Raw genomic sequence first — 20,551 nt, 5'->3', positions numbered from 1 at the left:
AAGTGTGAAGTTTTACCAAAATGTAAACATTATTTATCCTTTCCCTAAGCCAGTGTTCTCGTTTTGAGTGAAAGTTCTAGCAGAGTTTTATGTTTATTTTTATCAGACCTGTCTTTATCTTTAAAGTGAAACTCATACACAAGCATATAGGTGGATCTTACTTTTTATCCGTCCTGATAATTTCTGCCTTCAAATTCAAGTAGTTACCTTGCTAATATTGTATGTAATTATTGATGTGGCTTCACATCTACCATTTTATCATGTTTTTTGTTCTGTTTGTCTGTTTCTCTGTTTTTGCCTTTGGGTTTATTTTAGCAGTTTTTTGTTGTTGTTGTTTTTGGAATTGCATTTGCGTTTGTGTGTTACCTTTTAAACCTAATAACTTACTGCATTTTTTTAAGTTGTTGCTCTAGGGATTAGAATATATCTTTTTAAGTTTCTACAGTCTACTTAGAGTTAGTATTGGACAATGAGTCTCTTATAGGAAACATATGATTAGATCTCAGCCTATTGTTTACTCTGCAGTTCAGTCTTTTTACTGAAGAATTTAATCCATTTACCTTCAAGAAAATTGTTGATAGATGAAGAATTGCTACTGCCACTTTGTAATTTGATTTTTGATTGTTTTGTGGGTTCCTTCAATTCAAAAAATTACATCCCCAGAGATATTGTACCCTTGAACCAGACAAGTTAGTACACTATGATTCTAAAAATAACTTTGACGGGTATAAAAATATGCAAAAACAAAGATTTATAAATAAATGGACACAAACCAGAATATAATCTTCAGCATGCCATCTGGAAGAAGATGAAGTCAAATTCAGTATGCCAGTTTAAGAAAAGAGCATTTTGCCAAGACTTCCGTTTATGATACAAGGGTTCCCTTATGGTCTCTGCCTACTTAAGCAAGGCACTTAGAAACCAGTTCTGCTGTAGAACAACTGTCTTCCCTTTGACACCATGCCCTTTCTTTTCAAGGCCTTTGTGTCAGAGTTCCCTCTCGTTTCTGGATTACCTTTTCTGACCAAGGTACAATATAGTGTAACAAGTATTTTCTCCCATCTTAAACTTCCCTTCCCTCCCAGCCAGAACTTCATTTCTTTGTGCTCATTTAGGCCAAAAGACTTGAAGAGAAGATTGCACTCCTTCTCCTTGCCTCCCGTTTTCTCTCTTGTTTTTAAGTTATTTTTTGTTTTTAATTATTATGCACACATACTAGTTGTCTCTCTTTGTGAAGTACATGTGATGGTTTGATACAGGCGTGCGATGTGAATGAATCACATCTGGGTAGTTGGATTTTCCTCACCTCAGGCTTTATCATTTCTTTGTGTTAGCAACATTCCAGTTTTCATTCTTTCAGTTCTTTTAAAGTATGCCCTGACTTACTGTTGACTATAGCCATTTTGTTGTGCTAGCAAATACTGTACATTCTAACTCTGTCACTATATTTTTGTACATATTAACCATCCTCACGTGTATTTTCCCCAGCCTTCTACCTTTCCTCGTCTCTGGTAACTCTCTGTCTCCAGAGAGTTTTACATTTTTAACATTTAGCTCCCACGTGAGAGTGGAAACATTCAAGATTTGTCTTTCTGTGCTTGGCTTATTTCACTTGCCATCCTGTTCTCCAGTTCCGTCCACATGGTTGCAGATGGCAGGATTTCATTAATTTTTGCAGCTATCTAATATTCCATTGTTTGTTTGTACCGTAATTTTTTATTCGTCTTCCATCAGTGGACACTGATTAATCTTGGCTGTTGTGAATGGGGCCGATCAACTGGGGGCAGATAGCTTTACATTGAACTTGCGTCTTTGGGCTATATCCCGAGCAGTGGGATTGCTGGGTCACATGGTAGGTCGGTTTCCAGTTTTTGAGGAGCTTCCATACTGTTCTCCATAGGGGTTGCGGTAACTTACCTTCCCGCCAACAGTCTGAGGGTTCTTCTCCATATCCTTGTCAGCATTCATGATTGCCTGTCTTTGTGATTAAAACCATGTTACCTGGGGTGAGATGGTAACTCACTGTAGTTTTACCTTTCAGGTAAAACTGACTAAAGATGTGGAGTGTTTTTTCATATGACTGTTGGTCATTTGTATGTCTTCTTTGGAGAAATGTCTATTTAGAGCCTTTGCCCATTGTTTTTAATTAATTTTTTTTTTATTGTTGGAGTTTCTTATCTAATCTAGTTATTAATCCCTTTTCAGGGGAGTATTTTGCAAATATTTTCTCCCATTTTGTGAGTTGTCTCTTCCTTTTGTTGCTGGTGTCCTTTGCTGTGCAGAAGCCTTTAGTTAACCTGAGAGTTAATGAAGTTAATCTAAAAGTTTAGTGATCCCATTTGTCCAATTTTGCTCTGGTTGAACAAGTCCTTGCCCAGACCAGTGTTCTGGAACATTTCTCTAGTGTTTTCCTTTAGTAGTTTCCAGCCAGAGGTATTATATTTTTAATCCATTTTAATTTGATTTTTGTATGTGACGAGAGGTGATGGTTTAGTTTCATTCTTCTGCATGATGAATTCTTCTCCATTCTTCTGTGCTTATCTAGTTTCCCCAGCACCTTTTATGGAAGACAGTTCTTTCCCCATTGTATGTTCTTGACTCCTTTGTGGAAGATAAGCTTGCTTGCTATAGGTGTGTGGATTTTTTTTGAGACAGAGTCTTACTATGTCACCCTAGGCAGAGTGCTGTGGTATCATAGCTCATAGCAACCTCAAACTCTTGGGCTTAAGTGATGCTCTTGCCTCGGCCTCCCAAGTAGCTGGGACTATAGGCGCCCACCACAGCGCTCAGTTTTTTTCTTGTTGCAGTTGTCATTGTTTAGAAGGCCCTGGCAGGATTCAAACCCACCAGCCCTGGTTTATGTGGCCAGCGCCCTAACCACTGAGCTATGGGCGTGAGCCTAGACGTGTGGATTTACTTCTAGGTTCTCTTTTCTGTTCCATTGGTGTAAGTGTCGGTTTTTATATCGGTATCATGTTTTTGTTACTACAACTCTCTAGTATAATTTGAAGTCAGGTAATGTGATTCTTCGAGTTTTGTTCTATTCTGAGTCTTACACGGTTGCATATAAATTCTGGGATTTTTTTGTCCATTTCTGTGAATAATGTCATTGGTGTTTTGCTGGGAATTGCGTTGAATGTGTAGATTGCTCTGAGTAGCAATTGAGTAACTACTCAGCAATAGAGTAACTATTGATTCTTCTAATCCGTGAGCATATAATGTCTTTCCATTTAATGTCTTTCCATGGAAGCTCCTCAAAAACTGGAAACCGACCTACCATGTGACCCAGCAATCCCACTGCTCGGGATATAGCCCAAAGACGCAAGTTCAATGTAACTACTCAGCAATAGAGTAACTATTGATTCTTCTAATCCGTGAGCATATAATGTCTTTCCATTTTTTTGCATCTTCAGTTTTCATCATTATTTAGAGGTTTTTTTCTCTTCTTTGGTTCAGTTTACTAATAATATGGTATCTTATTTTATTTGTAGCTCTTGTCCTTGACCCTTGTTCTGAATTTATTTCTTAGCTTCTTTTCTCTGTCACACCAGCCTTGCACTTGGCTTTGTGTTTGTAATGCCCTTCTCTAGATCTGTGGCTCGCCCCATTTTATTCAGATACCTGCTCAGGGGGGTCTTCCTGATTACCCAGAGTGGTAACACCCCCTCCCATTTTATCATACTCTGTCCCGTTAGTGCTACATTATTTTTCTTAATTGCCTATATTGGTACTTGTTGTTTTATGTATATATATATATATATATATATATATATCGGTTTCTTTAACTTTTTGTTTTGAGATGACTATAGCTCCACATGCAATTGTAGGAATAATATAAGCAGATCCAATATTGTTCTTGCCCAGTTTCCCCCAGAAACATATCAAAACTAGGAAATTGATGTAGGTACAATCCCCCAACTTGTTTTCAGATTTCATCAGCTTTACATGCACTCACTTGTGGATATACTTAGTCTGGAAAGTTTTATCATGTGTGTAGACTCTGGTGACCATACTGCAGTCAAGTTACACAACAGTTCTGTCCCGTGGACCCCTTGTGCTCCCCCTTGGAGCCACCGCTGCCTCCCTCCTGTCACCCCTCCCTGTTGTCAGATTTTATATTGTTGATTCTGTGATGGGGGCTCTTTCTGTGTGTTGTTCATCACAGCCTGTCCTGTCACCTAGGGGAGATTCCATCATGTCATGCATTTGTTAAGTGAATCGCTTGGTCATAAGACAGTGTTCTCTTCTGAGGAAGAGCTGAGGGCCGAAAGCCTTGCCTGGTTTTGGGGCAGATACTGTACATTTCTCGTGTGGTTTGATAATCTTTCTTCTCACTGATCCCTTTCCGTGTTACTCCCACTCTTGAGGCTGAAATGCCTCTGACACCAGCAAGGAAGTTGCTCATTATCGAGCAACTTAATTTTATGGTGCTGGAAATCAGTGTCATGGGTCAAGACAGACTAACGGGTCGTAGCTTCTTCTTTCAACCTCTGACTCATATTTTTAACGGCGCCAAAGCGCCTTACCTTTACCTCGAGTAGTTAGATTTGAATTCTCACCTGTGCCTGGTGCCATCTCTTTACCTCCTCTTTGATTTCCAGATGAAATTGCAGATGTTTCTCCTTAACAGGATGTATTAGATTTGAATTTCTTAATAGCACGTCATTATCTTTGTAGATATATGACAGGTTTTGGGTCTAGAACAAATTTGGACTTTTTCCACCTATGTTTCCATTTTTATCTTGAAGGACTCAAGGTTGCTGACTGTGTGGAGGACCGAGGACCGAGTGATGGCGTTTCACCTGACATCTTCCCTGCGGGTGCAGGCTCAGACACAGCCCCCGACTTGACGTCACCAGTTACTCCAGTGTGGACCAGGGACTTTCCTCCCAGTGAGACCTTTGTACTGCGTTCTGTACTGAAGAAACCCTCTGTCAAGCTGCTTCCCGAGAGCTTACAGGTAATAAGAGAGTTATATTTCCTAAAGCAAATAGGCAAAAATTCATTTTGGTCGACAGCAATACTCTGAAATGTCATTTATCATACTGATTTAAAAGAAAGTATCTTACGGTAAACTGGTTTATCTCATCTTTTTCATTTATAGTACTATGTGGAAGTTCTTTTTATTCTGTTTGATAATAAAGAATGGTGTGGGCGGCGCCTGTGACACCAGCTCCATAAACCGGAGGTGGTGGGTTCAAACCCGGACGCAGCAGAATATAACATAAATACACTATAATTTATAAATGGTTCCTAATCTTAATTATAATTATTAATGTATAAACATATTTTACCAATTAATTTTTTATAATTCTTTAATGATGCTGGTTAACATAATTAATGTGTCAGTCTATTACCTGTCTGCCCAAAATATTTGGTCTTAAAAATATGATTTTTTTCCCCTAAGCTGAGTTAATCTGAAGAAAGAGGAAGTTGATAGGAACTAGCAGTTACTCAGTAGTTTCTCTGGACAGTTTCTGGCTTTATACAGCAGTACCTTAAGAAAGGTGTTGGCCCCATTTGACACTTAAACTTGCTGGTTTGTTAAGTCAACTCAGATAAGTCTGATGTTAAAATTCATGACAGACGTAAATCTGTAAGTGATGGAGAATATGGGCCGAGAGGACAAAGTGCCTAGTTCAAATCCTGACTTAGAAACGCATCAGCTGAACATTTTTGTGCCTGGCTGGCTTCCTGATCTAGGGTAATATTTATTAGTAATTACCTTACGCATAATTTGAGCATTACATGGGATAATAATAGGAAATCACCATCAGGCCCTGGCACAGCAGAAATATAAATCACTTTTTCAAATTGTAAGCATTTTAATATATCTATGTCTACACATCTGTCTCTAAAGCCAAAATAAACTAGGTTACCTTCCATCTACATGGGTAACTGGTGGTGAATTGTTATTTTAAGTGTTTCAACAACTTTGATTAAGAGCTGATTTAGATACAGTACTTTAGGGAAGGTATTGGCCCCATCCGATCCAGCAAATGAACTTACTACCATATGAAGTTAATATTTATTAGCAATTTGATACAGTGAACATCAAGTCTTCTCATTAGAATTGTGTGAGGTTGGTTACAACATATTAACTTCATATGGTATTAACTTTATTTGCTGGATCAAAGATAGAATGAATTTAACCAACATTTGTTGATTTCTATTATTTTAATTTTGGCTTAGAATACCATCTTCTAAAGTAATACCTGGAGAACCTCATTTTTATTTATGCCTGATACAGTGTTTTAGCCAGAACACTTCATACACATAATCACCAGTACTAACTTGCCTTTGGCAGAAGAAATTAAAAATTGCCATTTTTCATTGCGATATATCTCTCTTTCTCTCTCTTTTTTTTTTTGAGACAGAGTCGTATTTTGTGGTCCCCGGTAGAGTGCTCTGGCGTCATAGTTCACAGCAACCTCAAACTCTTGGGCTCAAGCAATCCTCTTGCCTCTGCCTCCTGAGTAGCTGAGACTACAGGCGTGCCCCACAACCCCCGGCTATATTTTTTTATAGACAGCATCTTGCTCTTGTTCAGGCTGGTCTCGAACCCATGAGCTCAAGCAATCCACCCACTTCATCCTCCCAGAGTGCTAGGATTACAGGCATGAGCCACTGCACATGGCCCTCTCTCTCTTGTTTTTTGAGACAGAGTCTCACTCTGTCACCCTGGTAGAGTGCCATGGCATCATCATAGTTCACAACAACCTCCAACTCTTAAGCTTAAGAAATCCTCTTGTCTCAGCCTCCCTGGTAGCTCGGACTGTAGACTTAACGCCACCGTGCCCAGCTAGTTTTTTGTTTTTGTTTTTCTCTATTTGTAGAGATAGGGTCTTACTTTTGCTCAGGCTGATCTCAAATTCCTGAACTCAAGCAATCTACCCACCTTGGTCTCCAGAGTGCTAGAACTATGGGTGTGAGCCACCGCACCTATAGTTTGCCTGTATATATATTTCTATCAGTAAATGTTAATTGATGTTTATTTTGTTTAGGAGCATTGTAACAACCTTTATGATGACAAGACGAATTCAAACTTACTCTCAGATCCTGCAAATTGTTGCAAAGAACAAATAGTGGGTAAGAAATTCACATTTATTTTTAAGTCCGAAGACATCATTTTAATCAGATCATAAAATCTGATTAGTGTATGGAATTTTCAACAATCTGTTAATAATGCATTAATGCTTCTGAAATTATGTGGGAATGAAGAACAGTGGGGAGGGATAGACTCTCCAGAGAGCCTCAGAATTGGCCTATCCATTTTACTTACTGGTAGACCTTGTAAGGGTAATTTACATTCCAATTTTGTAAACTTTTTAAGGTATTCATGCAAAATTTTACTTTAAAATCTATTACCATATTTTATGGTGGGACCACACCTATGGAGCATATTGCAAGGGTACAAGTCAAATCTATCAAGTATTGAACACAAATGTCTTAACAGTGTGATTAAGTAAATAAGGTAAAAGCTATATTAATTAGTAGGATGTAAGCACTCCAATTTGTATAAATAATCAACACATTGAATCCCACAAAGGCATAAATGTATTCATGATCTATGTATATAAGACTTAATAAAAAAAAATCTATTACCATATTTTAATTGGAAAATTGTCTTTTCCATTTTGAATTTGTTCTACAAACTTTTTTACTATACAAATAATAACATGATAATTTTTAAAGATCTAGGATATGCCTTTTGGATAAGAAATACAGCTTAATTTTTTAAGGTCTTCCCATTTATTTACAGAAGATGAAGAAAGTTATAAAACACCAACCTTTGTTAATATGAGGAAAAGAAAGAGAGTGACTTTTGGAGAGGACCTAAGCCCTGAGGTGTTTGATGAGTCTTTGCCGGCAAATACCCCTTTACGTAAAGGAGGAACCCCTATTTGTAAGAAGGACCCAAGTGATACCGATTCTCAGCCGCCTGAAATGTCACTGGTTCCCGAGATACTACCTCAACCAAATTTTGATGACAAGGGAGAGAATCTTGTAAGTGTGGAAAGTATGGAATGAACTTTCTCATCTTTTTATCAGGCCTCATGTGTTTCACGTGAGCAGCAATTGTGCTTTGAAGTCATTACGTGGACTAAATGATATGCCAGGGTTTAATCTATATTTTATGGAGGTTTTTACCTGTTTCGCCCTATTCCAAACAATCCTTACATGACTTTTTGTATGGACCAGATTTCATGGAACCTTCATTATAAAGATGATTAGTAAATACACACAAAATATACTTTGTGCATTTTTCTATCAGATATCTTTGTTTATTATTGACTATTCTCTTTTATAGATTGTCCAACTTTATGCTTATTACAGTTCCTCCTGTCAAAATAAATTCTTATCATTTCTATTTGAGGCACATTATACAGTCACTGAATTTAATGATATCTACGTTCTTTTTTTCTTTGTTTAGGAAAACATAGAACCACTTCAGGTTTCCTTTGCAGTTCTGAGTCCTTCTAGCAAGTCTCCAACCTCTGAGACTCTATCAGGTAGTAACTTTTCTTTATCTTGTCGTAAATGTTGTTTCAAAGTGAGGATGTATGACACTTAAATCTTTTAATTTTCTTTTAGAATTTGTGTATTTGTTACAGTAATCCGTTCTTGGGTTGGCTTAAGAAACCTAATGGAACTGGGCACAGTGGCTCACGCTTGTAATCCCAGCAAGTTGGGAGTCGGAGGCAGGAGGATTTGAAATCAGGAATTCTAGACCAGCCTGGGCAATATAGTAAGACCTCTATCTATAAGAAAAAATGAAAAAAGCTAACAGGTGTGGTGGCATGTGCTACTTAAGACGCTGAAGCAGGGAGGGTTGTTTGAACTCAGCGTTTGAGGTTGCCGTGAGCTTTGGTCATGCCTCTGTACTCTAGCCTGGGCAATACCCCATCTCAAAAAATATAATAAAATGAAAAAAAAAATCTAATAGTATAGAAAAGGGTGTTATCCAGCCCCCCTTTTTTTTGCAATTTATTTGTTTTTAATTTATTTTGTCATATTTTTATAAAACAGCAGAAATGCAATAAAAGCTGTATTTCAACAGTGCCAGAGTCAGAGATGGGCAGGGGAGTTGGGGCCTGGGGTGGGGAGGCTTTGCACTCAGAATCGGCATGAAATCAACTACAATTGCTTCTGTTGTAGACAGACAATTCTCTCAAAACACCTGCCGCCTTCTGTTACCTCTGTCCATCGTCACCGCCACCACAGTCCCCTCCTTAACTTCCCTTTCTTTTTTGTTGAGACAGGGTCTCACTGTTGCCTAGGATAGAGTACAGTGGCATCATCGTAGTTCCCTCGAACTCCTGGGCTCATGTGATCCTCCTGCTCAGCCTCCAGGCACGTGCCACCAGCTACCATGCCTGGCTAATTTTTTTTATTCCGTAGAAACAGGATCTCACTGTTGCACAGGCCGATCTCTAAGCTGCTGGCCTCAAGTGATCCCCCTACCTCAGCCTCTCAGAGTGCTGGGGTTTCAGGCATGCGCTTCCACGCCTGGCCCGTCCATCCCTTATATTATTCCAAGTCTGTGTTCCATGCTTTATGATCACTCACATTTGACTTTCTTAAGTACCCTCACTTTTCAAGTTGCTATAAGCAGCAAAGTTGCCTCTCAACTCTTAAGTACAAACAATAAGTTTTATTTGTAGTTTGCACTCCTGGGATGACCTGCATTGTAAGGGGTCATTCTTAAGTATCCACAATTTTTCATGCACGTTAATTTGGCATTTTTATCACATATACTTTCTAAGGTCTTTGTATTTTTTTTTTTTAATTTCAGATTAATATAAGGGCACATGTGATTAGGTTATATTCTTTGCGTTTGTTAGGTAAAGTCCAAGTTGAAGTTGACCCTTCACCCAGTAGGTGTGCCGTAGGTGCCTACATCGTGCCCGGTAGGTGAGAGCATACCAAATTCACACCTTCCTCCCAAATTCACACCTTCCTCCCAAATTCACACCTTCCTCCCTCATCTCTGGACTTTTTTATGACCATGACATGGCAACAGAGATCTCTGCCCGCTGTTCTGACAAACCAGGATTTGGCGGCGAATGTCACGGGGTAGGCCCTTAGGATGGGACCTTTTTATTCATGTATCTTCCCTGGTCAAAATCTTTTAATGGCTTCTTGTTGACACAAACCACGCTCACCAGCACAGAATCCAGGCCATGTCTTTTTAAGTTAGAGCTAAAATTTGTGTCATAGTCTATCATATTTTAAAGCTTGTGCTCTGAAACACATTACTACCTTAAAAGTTAAAGTTTTCTTAAACTTTGTAAAATTAAAGTATTTTCATGGATATCTTAATGCCCTTCATTGCAATTTCATTGTGCAAAAGGAAACGCACATGATAACGTGTTAAGCAGTCACCAGGCAAAGTGGTGAAAGTTTTTGAGTATTCAGTAAAGCTGTTTTAAAAAAATGGATTTCAAAATTTATTCCTTTTAGTAATTGTTATGTATAGATATTATATTAAAAGCAAAGATGGGTATACAGAAGGCTGTCCAGTGTATCTGAATGGTGATGCGTGCTGTAATTTTGTGTTCACTGCGTGATTCTGCTTACTTCTTCCTTACTAGGCACTGATTCTTGCAGTCCTTCAAATAACCATGAGAAAACTTCCTCTTGTAAAGTTGGTGCTATAACGCGGACTTCCAACAAAAGAAATGTAAGTGCTTGTATTTAACACAATATATTTGCTTTTAAATGTTTCTGTTTACTTTTTCTGTTTTTGATGATCCCACGCTAATGGGGAAAATCTTTGCTTGACCCGTGTCATTAAGCACTGATCCTTTAGCCGACCTACCATGTTACCTAGGGTGATAATGCTTTCCTGATTTTATTTTTATTAATTCTCTTAGAAGAAAAATCCAATAAAATAAAGTGCTCTCAGAGTTGCGTTAATGTGGAAGGTAATCTGGAAATTTTGTTTGGGATCCATATTATTTTATGAATTTCATTGAGGTGAAAATGGAAAAGATCAGCATGGAATCAATGGAGCCCATGACTCAAATATAACCTGGTTAGGTTGTTCTTTGGTTTGGTTTTTAACACTGGATTTGAACAACCAGTGAATGCATGCATGTTTTACTATTTTTTAAGCTAGATAAAACATGTCGTATTGTGCTGTTATAATAGAGATCATAGAGTTCTGAGCTGATAAGGTTAGATGATAAACCCAGAATTTAAACCTAAATAATCTAAAAGTTCATGAGTTTTTTTGTATTTTTTTTTTTTGCCCTGTCACCCAACAACAGTTAGGTGCCAAATTGTGGTTGCTTAGCATTTGATAAATGATTAAATTAACTAATTCTTAAGCAGTTTCTTAATATATCATTTTTTTCCCTAATGATAATTGGGTAGTGTCTGTGTTTCTGCATCTATATTTGAAATATCAGAAATGAGGGATTTTTTTCCCCACTTGAATTTTGGTTAAAATGCTTCTAATGGAATTTGTCAGTTATGAAGGAACAGGATTGGGCGGTGTCTGTGGCTCAGTGGGAAGGGTGCTGGCCCCACATACTGAGGGTGGTGGGTTCAAACCCTGCTCCTGCCAAACTGCAACAAAAAAATAGCTGGGCGTTGTGGCAGGCACCTGTAGTCACAGCTACTCAGGAGGCTGAGGCAAGAGAATCCATAAGCCTAAGAGCTGGAGGTTGCTATGAGCTGTGTGACGCCACAGCACTCTACCAAGGGTGACAAAGTGAGAGTCTGTCTCTACAAAAAAAAAAAAAAAGAAGGAACAGGATCTAAAATGATAGCAGCATCTTGGGAAGAAAAAAGTGAGGGTTATACATTAAACTGTAACCTCCTGTGCTTTGTGGTATCCTCACTTGACGTTTTCTTTATAGCAGTTGATCAGTTTTGCAGAAGATAGCGCTTGCGACTTATTTGATACAGAAGCCCAGCCTTGTAAAGAAAAGAAAAGTAATAGAAGGAAGTCTCAAGAAACCAAGCACACAAACAGAGCACTGCCTAAAAAGAATCAGGTAAATGCGTGTTGGAGATACAATAAAGAGTGAGGTGATGGATTTCTTTGTTGTATGATTAGGACAATATTGAAACAGCTGTTTTCTAGTTCACATAAGACCAAGATTATTAAAATCATCTTTTCCTAGAATAGCATGATCCATAGAAGTTATATATTTCCCTGTTAATTAGCTAAGGGCCATTGCTGCATTTTCTTCATGTTTGGGCTGCTTGTATCTTGCACAGTAAATAACAGAAACTCAAACTGGAAGTTGATTGTCATCTTTGAATCTAATCTAACTTCTCACCCTCGTGGGAATCCTCCGATACTTTAGACAGGAGTGAGTGTGTCCTCCGCTATTTGTTGAACTTCTAAATTGAAACTAGCCTTCAGTCTTCCTTAATACTTCCAGTCATCTTGGGTGCCTTCCCTGTCCCTGGGGTTATGGCTGATCTAGCACCTTAAGCCAGTACCTTTGCCATTGTGATCTAAAGCCCTCACTCCCTCTGCCGTTTCCACAACTTGTACCCAACACCTAACTCCTTCCACTTGTGTGTGTGCACGTGAATGCAGCTCATTCTCCGACCCCAACCTGCTGTCCTTCCAGCCCTCTCACGCCCTTCTATGGACTCTACCCTGAAATTAGTCTTCAGCCCTCTGTGTACACTCAGACTTTCAGATCCTCCTTAAGTTCACACTCCCTTCTTCATCTTGGACGGCATTTGATGTTTTCAGCAGCTCTGTTACCTGCCTACTCCGCCCCATCCATCCAGCAGAACATGCACTCTGATGGCTTCTCTCCCCGCTAACAGGGCCCTGCAGAGACTGGCCGGGTGGGTGGGGCTGGTGCTGCTTACACATTCATTGCTTCAGTTGCTGTCTCACGTCTGGCCTCATTTTTCTCCTCTTCGCCACTTCACTTTATTTTCCAAGTATTTAGTAACTTTGTCACCAGAATCCAGTGCATTTTGTTCCGTCCTCACTTGGCATCTCATCACCATTTGACATAATTGAACATTCCCTTACCTATTAAAGGTTGTAGTCTCTATTAAAGGTTCATTTTCTTCTTATCCTTAAACGTATATGTTCCCCCCAAATTCTACTCTTTGCCCTTATAAATTGTTTATTTTCTGGGTGATTTCATATGCAGCATGGTTAATGACCACATTTGATGACCATCCTGAACTGGAAATGTTTTTAACTATCTATTAGATTTTTCTTTTTTTTAAGTTTTTTATTTCAAATTAATATGAGGGTACAAAGTTTTAGGTTACATTGTTCTCAACATATTTCTTCTTAAACCACCCTGTGAGCCCTTCAAAATCAACGTTTCCAACACTAATCAATTTTAGCACCAACCTCCCACCCCCACCCCGCCACCACCAAAACATTCCATAAACTTCCTCACTCCCTCCATGAAATGAAAATGATGGCTTTTCTTGGCTGAATGGCACTGATATCCTTGAGTCATCAAATCCAGAAGAAGCTGCATGTTTTCCTGATTTACTTCCTGTTTTAAGTCACACATTCTTGATGAAATGAAAGGTCCTGTTGCCAAAAGACTACATATATTTTTAAATATGCAAACAACTTATATTATTGCACTAGACATTGACTTCTTTTATATATTTTAAAAAAGGTATTACAAGGAATTGTGTACCTATTTCTTCAAATAAAATATATGGCCTGAAAGTTCAAGAAGGATTGAGCCTTAAGTTGCTCTGATCCTTCCCAGGACCCTGCTGAATTACTATAATTTGAATAATAAAAGGAGTAGGTATAGAACAGCAATGAGGAGAGAAAGGCATGAGGAGGGGTATTAAGCAACAGATGATGACGGCCTTCAGCGATTTCCTAGAAGACAAAGCAGATGGGAACATATTGACAGATAAGAGAGGTGGAAAGATTTACAGCTCAGATGTGCTAGGAGGGCGCTAGAGGAGTTGGGAACCAGCCTGCTTATGGGACTCCCAGGAGACCCGGGCCCAGGATTGGCAGGTACGATGGATGGTGAAAGTGAGAAGTGGTACTGAAAAAAAACCCAACAGATTAATTGAAGTCTTACATATGAGGCAGTGTGTACCAGTTGGGATGCCACACCTCCGCCCCCACCCTGGTATTCAGAACAGATGTTGTCATCTAGGTTAAAGCCTGCATCTGGGAATCTGGGAAGTCCCAGTCTTGATAGCCAGCTCTTGCCCTAAAGCAAACCCCGGCAGACAGCTGACACTTCCTGTTCGCCGTGCCCTACTCTGCCCAGAGTTCCTGGGTAGAACTTTCATGCAGGAAGGAGACTGCGCTGGGAAACAGGAAATGCACACCAGTTTAGCCAATGTTTTCTTAAGAATTAGATGACTGAGAAGAACTAACAGCATGTAAGGAAAAAAGACCAGAGTTACTGAGTTAGAAACTGACTTCAGAGAAATGAGTTATTCACGGAATGGGAGGAGGAGGGTGCGTGTGTATGCACGCACCTGCATGTACACACTCTGATATACTCAGGTTTAAGGAAATGCTATCTGTATAAAATTAAGAAAAGGATGTACGAAAAAGGAACAAAAAATAATTGTAAAAGTGTAAAATGTAATTATTGGACTAGAAAATAGAGTTAAGGAAAGTCTTCCAGAAAGCAGAGCATAAGGAAGACCCATCTAGGAGACATCATGGGAATCTCAGAAAGAAGGAGAAGACAGAATGGGAGAATTGTCCAGAAGAGGATTTCCCAGAACTGAAGAAAGGAGTCTGCAAGTTAAAAGAGCCCAATGAGTGCTTGGCACAATGAAGAAGGCCAGGATTTAGACATGCCAATGTGAAGCTAAATAGGAAGGTTAACAAGAAAAGTGGACTTTGCTACAAAGAAACAAGAATCAGAGTGTATCAAGTTAAATAGTGGCCTGAATGCTAGAAGATCATTCAACAGGACATTTAAAGCTTGGAAGGAGCCCGGGGTGGTGGTTCAGCCTGTCATCCTAGCACTTTGGTAAGCTCCAGCTCAGGAGTTAGAGACCAGCCTGAGCAAGAGCGAGACCCTGTCTCTACTGAAAGCAGAAAAACTAAGTGTTGTGGCAGGTGCCTGTAGTCCCAGCAAGGTGAGGCTGAGGTGAGAGAATCACTTGAGCCCACGAGTTAGAAGTTGCTATGAGCTATGATGACACAGTACTCTAGCCAGGGTGACAGAGTGAGAGTGTGTCTCAAAACAAGTAAATAAAGCTTTGAAAAAAACAATTTCAACGCAGCATTCTAAACCCAGCCGGGCTGTCAAGTAGTGTGAAGGAAGAAATAAAGACATTCGGGCTTCCCAGGACTCTGAAAGTCGTTCTCCTTTCTTTGGATGTTAACTGAAGGAAAGACTTGAGCAAAATGAGGCAGCAAGCGTGAGAATTGAGGACACGCTGGGTCTAGCTGTCCAGGAGGGCATTTCAAGGGGAATCACTAATTCCTCGGGTTCTAGGTTCTTCAGTGGACAACAACAGAGTGGTGGGCAAAATGGTGGTGGCAATGGCAGTTACATAAGAAGGTTGTGTCACTGTCACTCTAATGAATTCACATATAAGTCCTAGAATAACGTCTGGCCACAGTAAGCCTTGTGGCTGTTGTCATAACTGCCAGTTAACGTCATAGATAGGGTTAGGGTTAGGCTTGTGGTCAGGGTTAGAGTTAGGGAGGTAGGACTAGTCTTACATTAATCATAGCAGTTTGTTTTGGCAGCTACTAGGTAGAACTGGTCTTAAGGTTCTAGCAGGTAATTTCAGTAGCTGGCGGGCAATGTCCCCGGTGCTCTGTGCCCCAGCCCTTCCCTGCTCCCATCTCTCCACTCTATGGGGTATGGTAAGTTAACTCCAGTTCATATAATTAATTGTCCATCGCCACTAGGAAAACAGTACGGGGTTTTCCAAAAAAATTAAAGTGCCATCAGATGGAGCAGTACCACTTCTGAAGAAAGTGAAATCCGTATGTTGAGACACCTGCACCCCCACGTTCATTGCAGCTTTAATCCCTGCTGAGAAAGGGACTCAGCCTAAGGCTCCACCAGCAGATGAACGGGTGAAGAAAATCCAGCAGGAATGTGGTGACATAGTGTTCAGTCTTAATGAAAGAAAGCGCTCCTGTCATGGTGACAATATGGGTGGATCTTAAGGACATTGTACCAAATGAAATAACCTGGGTGCAGAGAGACAACTAAAAGATGTCACATGAGTGGAAGCAAAGAAAGTCAAACTCAAAGGAAGCCAAGAGAAGAGTGGCTGTTGCCAGGGGAGCTGGGGGGTGAGGGGCTGAGGGCTGGGAGATACTGATGAAAGGGTTCAGGGTTTCACTTAGGTAGGGCGAACACGTTCTGGAGATTGGTTTTACAACCTGGTGACTAGTAACGTGTGTGTGAAAACTGCTAGGAAATTACATACTGCATGTCACCACAAAGTAGGCGAGGCACTAGTTACGTTAATCGCTTTGATTTAATAATTTCACAATGCATATACCTATCAAGAGATGTAATATATGCAAATTTTTGTCAGTTTCACCAATTAAAATTGATGAATCAAAACTGGATCTAATGAGGCTTCTAGATCTAGTTACCAGTTTATAGGACACACGGGATAGAGAAACATGCGGACGCCATGACTGTTGTCACCCAGTCCAGAGTTTGGCTGAGTCTGTGCGAGGATATCTCAGTTTATTTGCAAATTGTTTGGGATTCATTGAGGGTACAAAGAAATTAGGTTACACTGATTGCATTTGTTAGATAAGGTCCCTCTTAGACTTGTGTCCCACCCCCAAGAGGTGTGCTGTACCCCGTGACACCCGTCCCCCTTCCTCCCCTCTCCCTGCTACCTCATTCCACTCCCCCCTTGTATTCGCTCATCTACTGCCTTCATTGTGTGGCTCGTTGAAAAATTTTAAAACTATTCTCTGAAAGCAATTTGTTGTCATTGTGCAAATAAGACAGAAAATAAACATTTCTTTCTGTTTTGTGACCTTTTTCACTGTGTGAGCAGTATCTGTGATTTTGGAGGAAATGGGGTTTCCTTTAGGAGTAAAAACCTTCCCTTGTTCTTTGCTCCCAGTCATAAGTTAACCACTTCCCAACCACTTCTAGGTTGAATGGCTGCATCGAAGTTGTAGTCATACATAGCTGCTTTTGTTTATTAACCATAAGCAGTGCTTTTATACTGTGGTAAATTCACATTTTCTTAAGTTTCTGGTCATATGCTAACAAAATCTTCTTATGGACAAGATCAGCGCTGCTAGATAAATGTTTAGGACAGACAGAACTGAGGTGCTTTAATTATTATAGGGGGGATGCGTCTGTTGGCCACGACCATGAAAAAGCAGAAGTTTAGACTTTCAGTCATACTTACCAGGTTGTATATAAGCTGAATTGTACTTCCTTGTCTTTGATATTTGATCATTCGTTCACTCATACTGCAGAGTGGCCACTGTGTGCCCAGCGTGTGCCCAGCACTACTGTCGGTGCAAGGGACATTCATACAAAGATTTCCAGAATCATGCTAATAGGGAATTTTTTTTCTTACCTATAAATCAGACTGTTCCAGAGATTATAACCTATTGACATTGGCCATAATGGAGTCTCAAGTTGTCACCCTGGGTAGAGTGCCGTGGCGTCACAGCTCACAGCAACCTCAAACTCTTGGGCTTTAGTGATTCTCTTGCCTCAGCCTTCTGAGTAGCTGGGACTACAGGCACCCGCCACAATACCTGGCTAGTTTTAATTAAGAGACAGGGGTCTCACTCTTGCTCAGGCTGGTCTCCAACTCCTGAGCTCAAGTAATCCACCCCCCTCAGCCTCCCAAGCAGCTGGGACTACAGGCACCTGCCACAACTCCTAGCTATTTTATTGTTGCAATTGTGGTTTAGCAGGCCTGGGCCTGGCTCAAACTCTCCAGCCTCGGTGTATGTGGCCGGCGCACTACCCACTGAGCCATGGGCACCGCCTTGGCCATAGGATCTCAACCACCTAGAGCCTGTGTCCTAAAATAATACTAATATAATTTGGTGGTGAAAATTTAAAGTTTGCAAGGTGATAGATATGTTAATTAACTTGATTTCACCATTCCACAATGAATACGTATATCAAAATGCTGTGTTTCTTACCATAAAGATGTATGTTTTTTGTCAATTAAAAAATTTTTTTTAACATTTTTTCTCCTATTCTCAAAGTAGTTAAAAAGAATAAGAACAGCTAACACATTGCTTTTACTATGGGCCAAGGCTTATGTTAGCCGCGTCCCATGTTAACTCATTTACCCTGCACCACAGCGTTATGTAATAGGTGCTATTGTGATTCCTGTTTGGCAGAGAAGGAAGTTGAGGTAATTTGCTTGGAATTATAAAGCAGGTTAAGTGGCAGAGTCAGGGTTGAAACCCAGAGCATCTGGCACCAGAGGCCACGTGTTTCTTTCTCTCCTGCATTTCATCCGTGAACCCCAAGTTAGGATTTTTCTTTTCTCTCGGCTTCCGCAGCCATTGACCAAGCCAGCATCTCCCCAACCATTCCATGGCATGTCAACAGATGTTCTATGAAAAAAGACTTAATGGAAAAATATTTAGCCCAGCATTTTCCTAATGCACGAAGAGATTATTTACACTGAGGACTTCTCAGAGAACTTCATGTCCAATGCATATTGTAAATCACCGAGAGGAGCATTCATCTTGTACAGTGCTAAAATTATTTCTCTATGGAATGTTTTGTTTTGTTTTTACAGGATATCTATAGATATCTCCAGGAACTCATAGTTCTCTGCCCTTTCGCGTTCTTGGATCTCACCATTAGTTTCAACCTAAATCTTCCTTGTCCCCCCAAAGGATCTTCCTTAAATGTGAGAAGATGAGCTGCTGCTCCCTGGGTCCCTGTGCAGGGCGCCCTCAGAGCTTTCGTGTGATCATTCTACTCAGGGGCTCAGCCTCCCGTGGTGCCAGTGGATCCTCTGTGCACTGCCATGGGCAGCCCTCGGCCCTGTGCCCTGTCCCTCTTTGAAAAACCCTTCCTCCACCCCCATACTTAGCTAAAACGGTTCTCCCTTGTTTGAGACATGCCTTGGACATTCCATGTCTGTGGAGCGTGTCTTGAACACCCCCCACCTCCGCGCACCCATCTTCCCAGCCCACAGTCTGTTCTCCTACTAAGTATTCTGACTGTTTGCCTAGACCTTGAATACCACCTTCTCTTTGTTTTTAGATCCCACACCTAGCAAATTACTACCTGGCACAAAGTGATTTCTAAATGAATGTTTGAATAACTTCCACTTTGTGGCAGTGTCGTCAACAACAGAAAGCATTTGATGTTGACCTGAAGTCCAGGTTTGCCCCCGTGACCACCCTGAATGTATGTCGTTGCTTTTGCTCTTTCTAGGATTTCACTCTAGTGTTCAAATTTCCTTCAAGTCTCTTCCACATGAAACTTTTTCTTAAGTTTCTTATATCTCAATTGCTGGTATGGCGCGCGCAGAGCTGAATGTAATGCCTCAGTCTGGACGTTACTGAAGCAGTTTTTAGTTTGTACGGAGACCCACATGTTTTCTATTAATTATCGTCAGATATTTGTATCCCATGTTTTCTCCTTGTGCTTTTTAAAATCCACACTGTTTTGATATATCCATCTTAGTCTCGGTTGACTCATCTGTTATTTGAATCAGTCCAGCTAGCTTGGTGTTATTTTAACATTTTACATCCACACCTATTGTTTCTTCGAGGGACAGAAAGCGGTTTCCTGTAGCGCTACAGTAGGTGGTTCGCCCGGGTTAATCCTGCAGGATCATGGCTACCACCTACTTATAAATACCTCGCGTCTTAACATCTGTTCAGCTCTACAGCATCTAATCTGTTTTTTCCCTTCCCCAGCTCTTGTTTGGGGGAGTGTTTTGTAGAAATCGAGAAAGCTTCCTTCTGTGTAATTTATAATTTACGTATTGCTTTCTAATTTGACTTTGTGTTCACTTGCCCAACCCTGACCCCTGACTCAAATGCCTGCAGGGTTAAATGGAGTAACTGATACTGCACTTTTTGTGTAGAAATAATCTTTTAAATAAACCCTGTCTGAATGATGATTAGAAACGTTCTAGAAGTTCAACGGTCCAACTTGTACAGGTGCTGCCTCTTTCTCAATGGCCGTGTTTTCATATGTTCTCAGGTTTTAAAAAGTTACAGAAAGAAGAAAAGAATGAAAAAGAAAAGTGTTCAGAAATCCTTATATGGAGAAAGAGACATTGCTTCTAAGAAGCCCCTCTTAAGTCCTATTCCGGAGGTGCCAGAGGCCTCCGAGATGACCCCTTCAGGCCCAGGCTGCCGGTGGATGTGTGCAGGTATCCAGTCCTTTCCTTCTTCTATTTTATCTCTTCTCTTCACCCTGTTTATTGTTACTTCACTTTCCCCCAACATTTTCTCGTGTTACCCTGGGGATTTTAAGTGAGGGAAGCACTCGTTTGTAACTTGAAGGTGGCTTAGACCCTTTTCAGCATCTGACAGAAGCTCTGGATCCTCTCCCCAGAAAACTGAGACCCAAGAATTTTACACATGATTTCAGCGGAAATCATTTCCACTCCTCCTATT

General features: G+C 40.4%; 1 protein-coding gene across 1 annotated transcript in view; it reads left to right on the top strand.

Moving 5' to 3' along the window:
- Positions 1-20,551, top strand: part of CDCA2 (cell division cycle associated 2) — a 35,655-nt gene that overhangs the window by 10,597 nt on the left and 4,507 nt on the right. The window contains exons 8-14 of the mRNA XM_003794021.2: positions 4,749-4,960; positions 7,005-7,089; positions 7,763-8,007; positions 8,435-8,513; positions 10,596-10,684; positions 11,868-12,005; positions 20,133-20,304. Coding sequence (XP_003794069.1) covers positions 4,749-4,960; positions 7,005-7,089; positions 7,763-8,007; positions 8,435-8,513; positions 10,596-10,684; positions 11,868-12,005; positions 20,133-20,304 — 1,020 coding nt within the window. The remainder of the gene's footprint in view (positions 1-4,748; positions 4,961-7,004; positions 7,090-7,762; positions 8,008-8,434; positions 8,514-10,595; positions 10,685-11,867; positions 12,006-20,132; positions 20,305-20,551) is intronic.

Source organism: Otolemur garnettii, unplaced genomic scaffold (assembly GCF_000181295.1).
Source record: "Otolemur garnettii isolate 467f Iridium unplaced genomic scaffold, OtoGar3 scaffold00074, whole genome shotgun sequence".
Lineage (NCBI taxonomy): Eukaryota > Metazoa > Chordata > Mammalia > Primates > Galagidae > Otolemur > Otolemur garnettii.
This window is presented reverse-complemented; position numbering and strand designations above follow the sequence as displayed.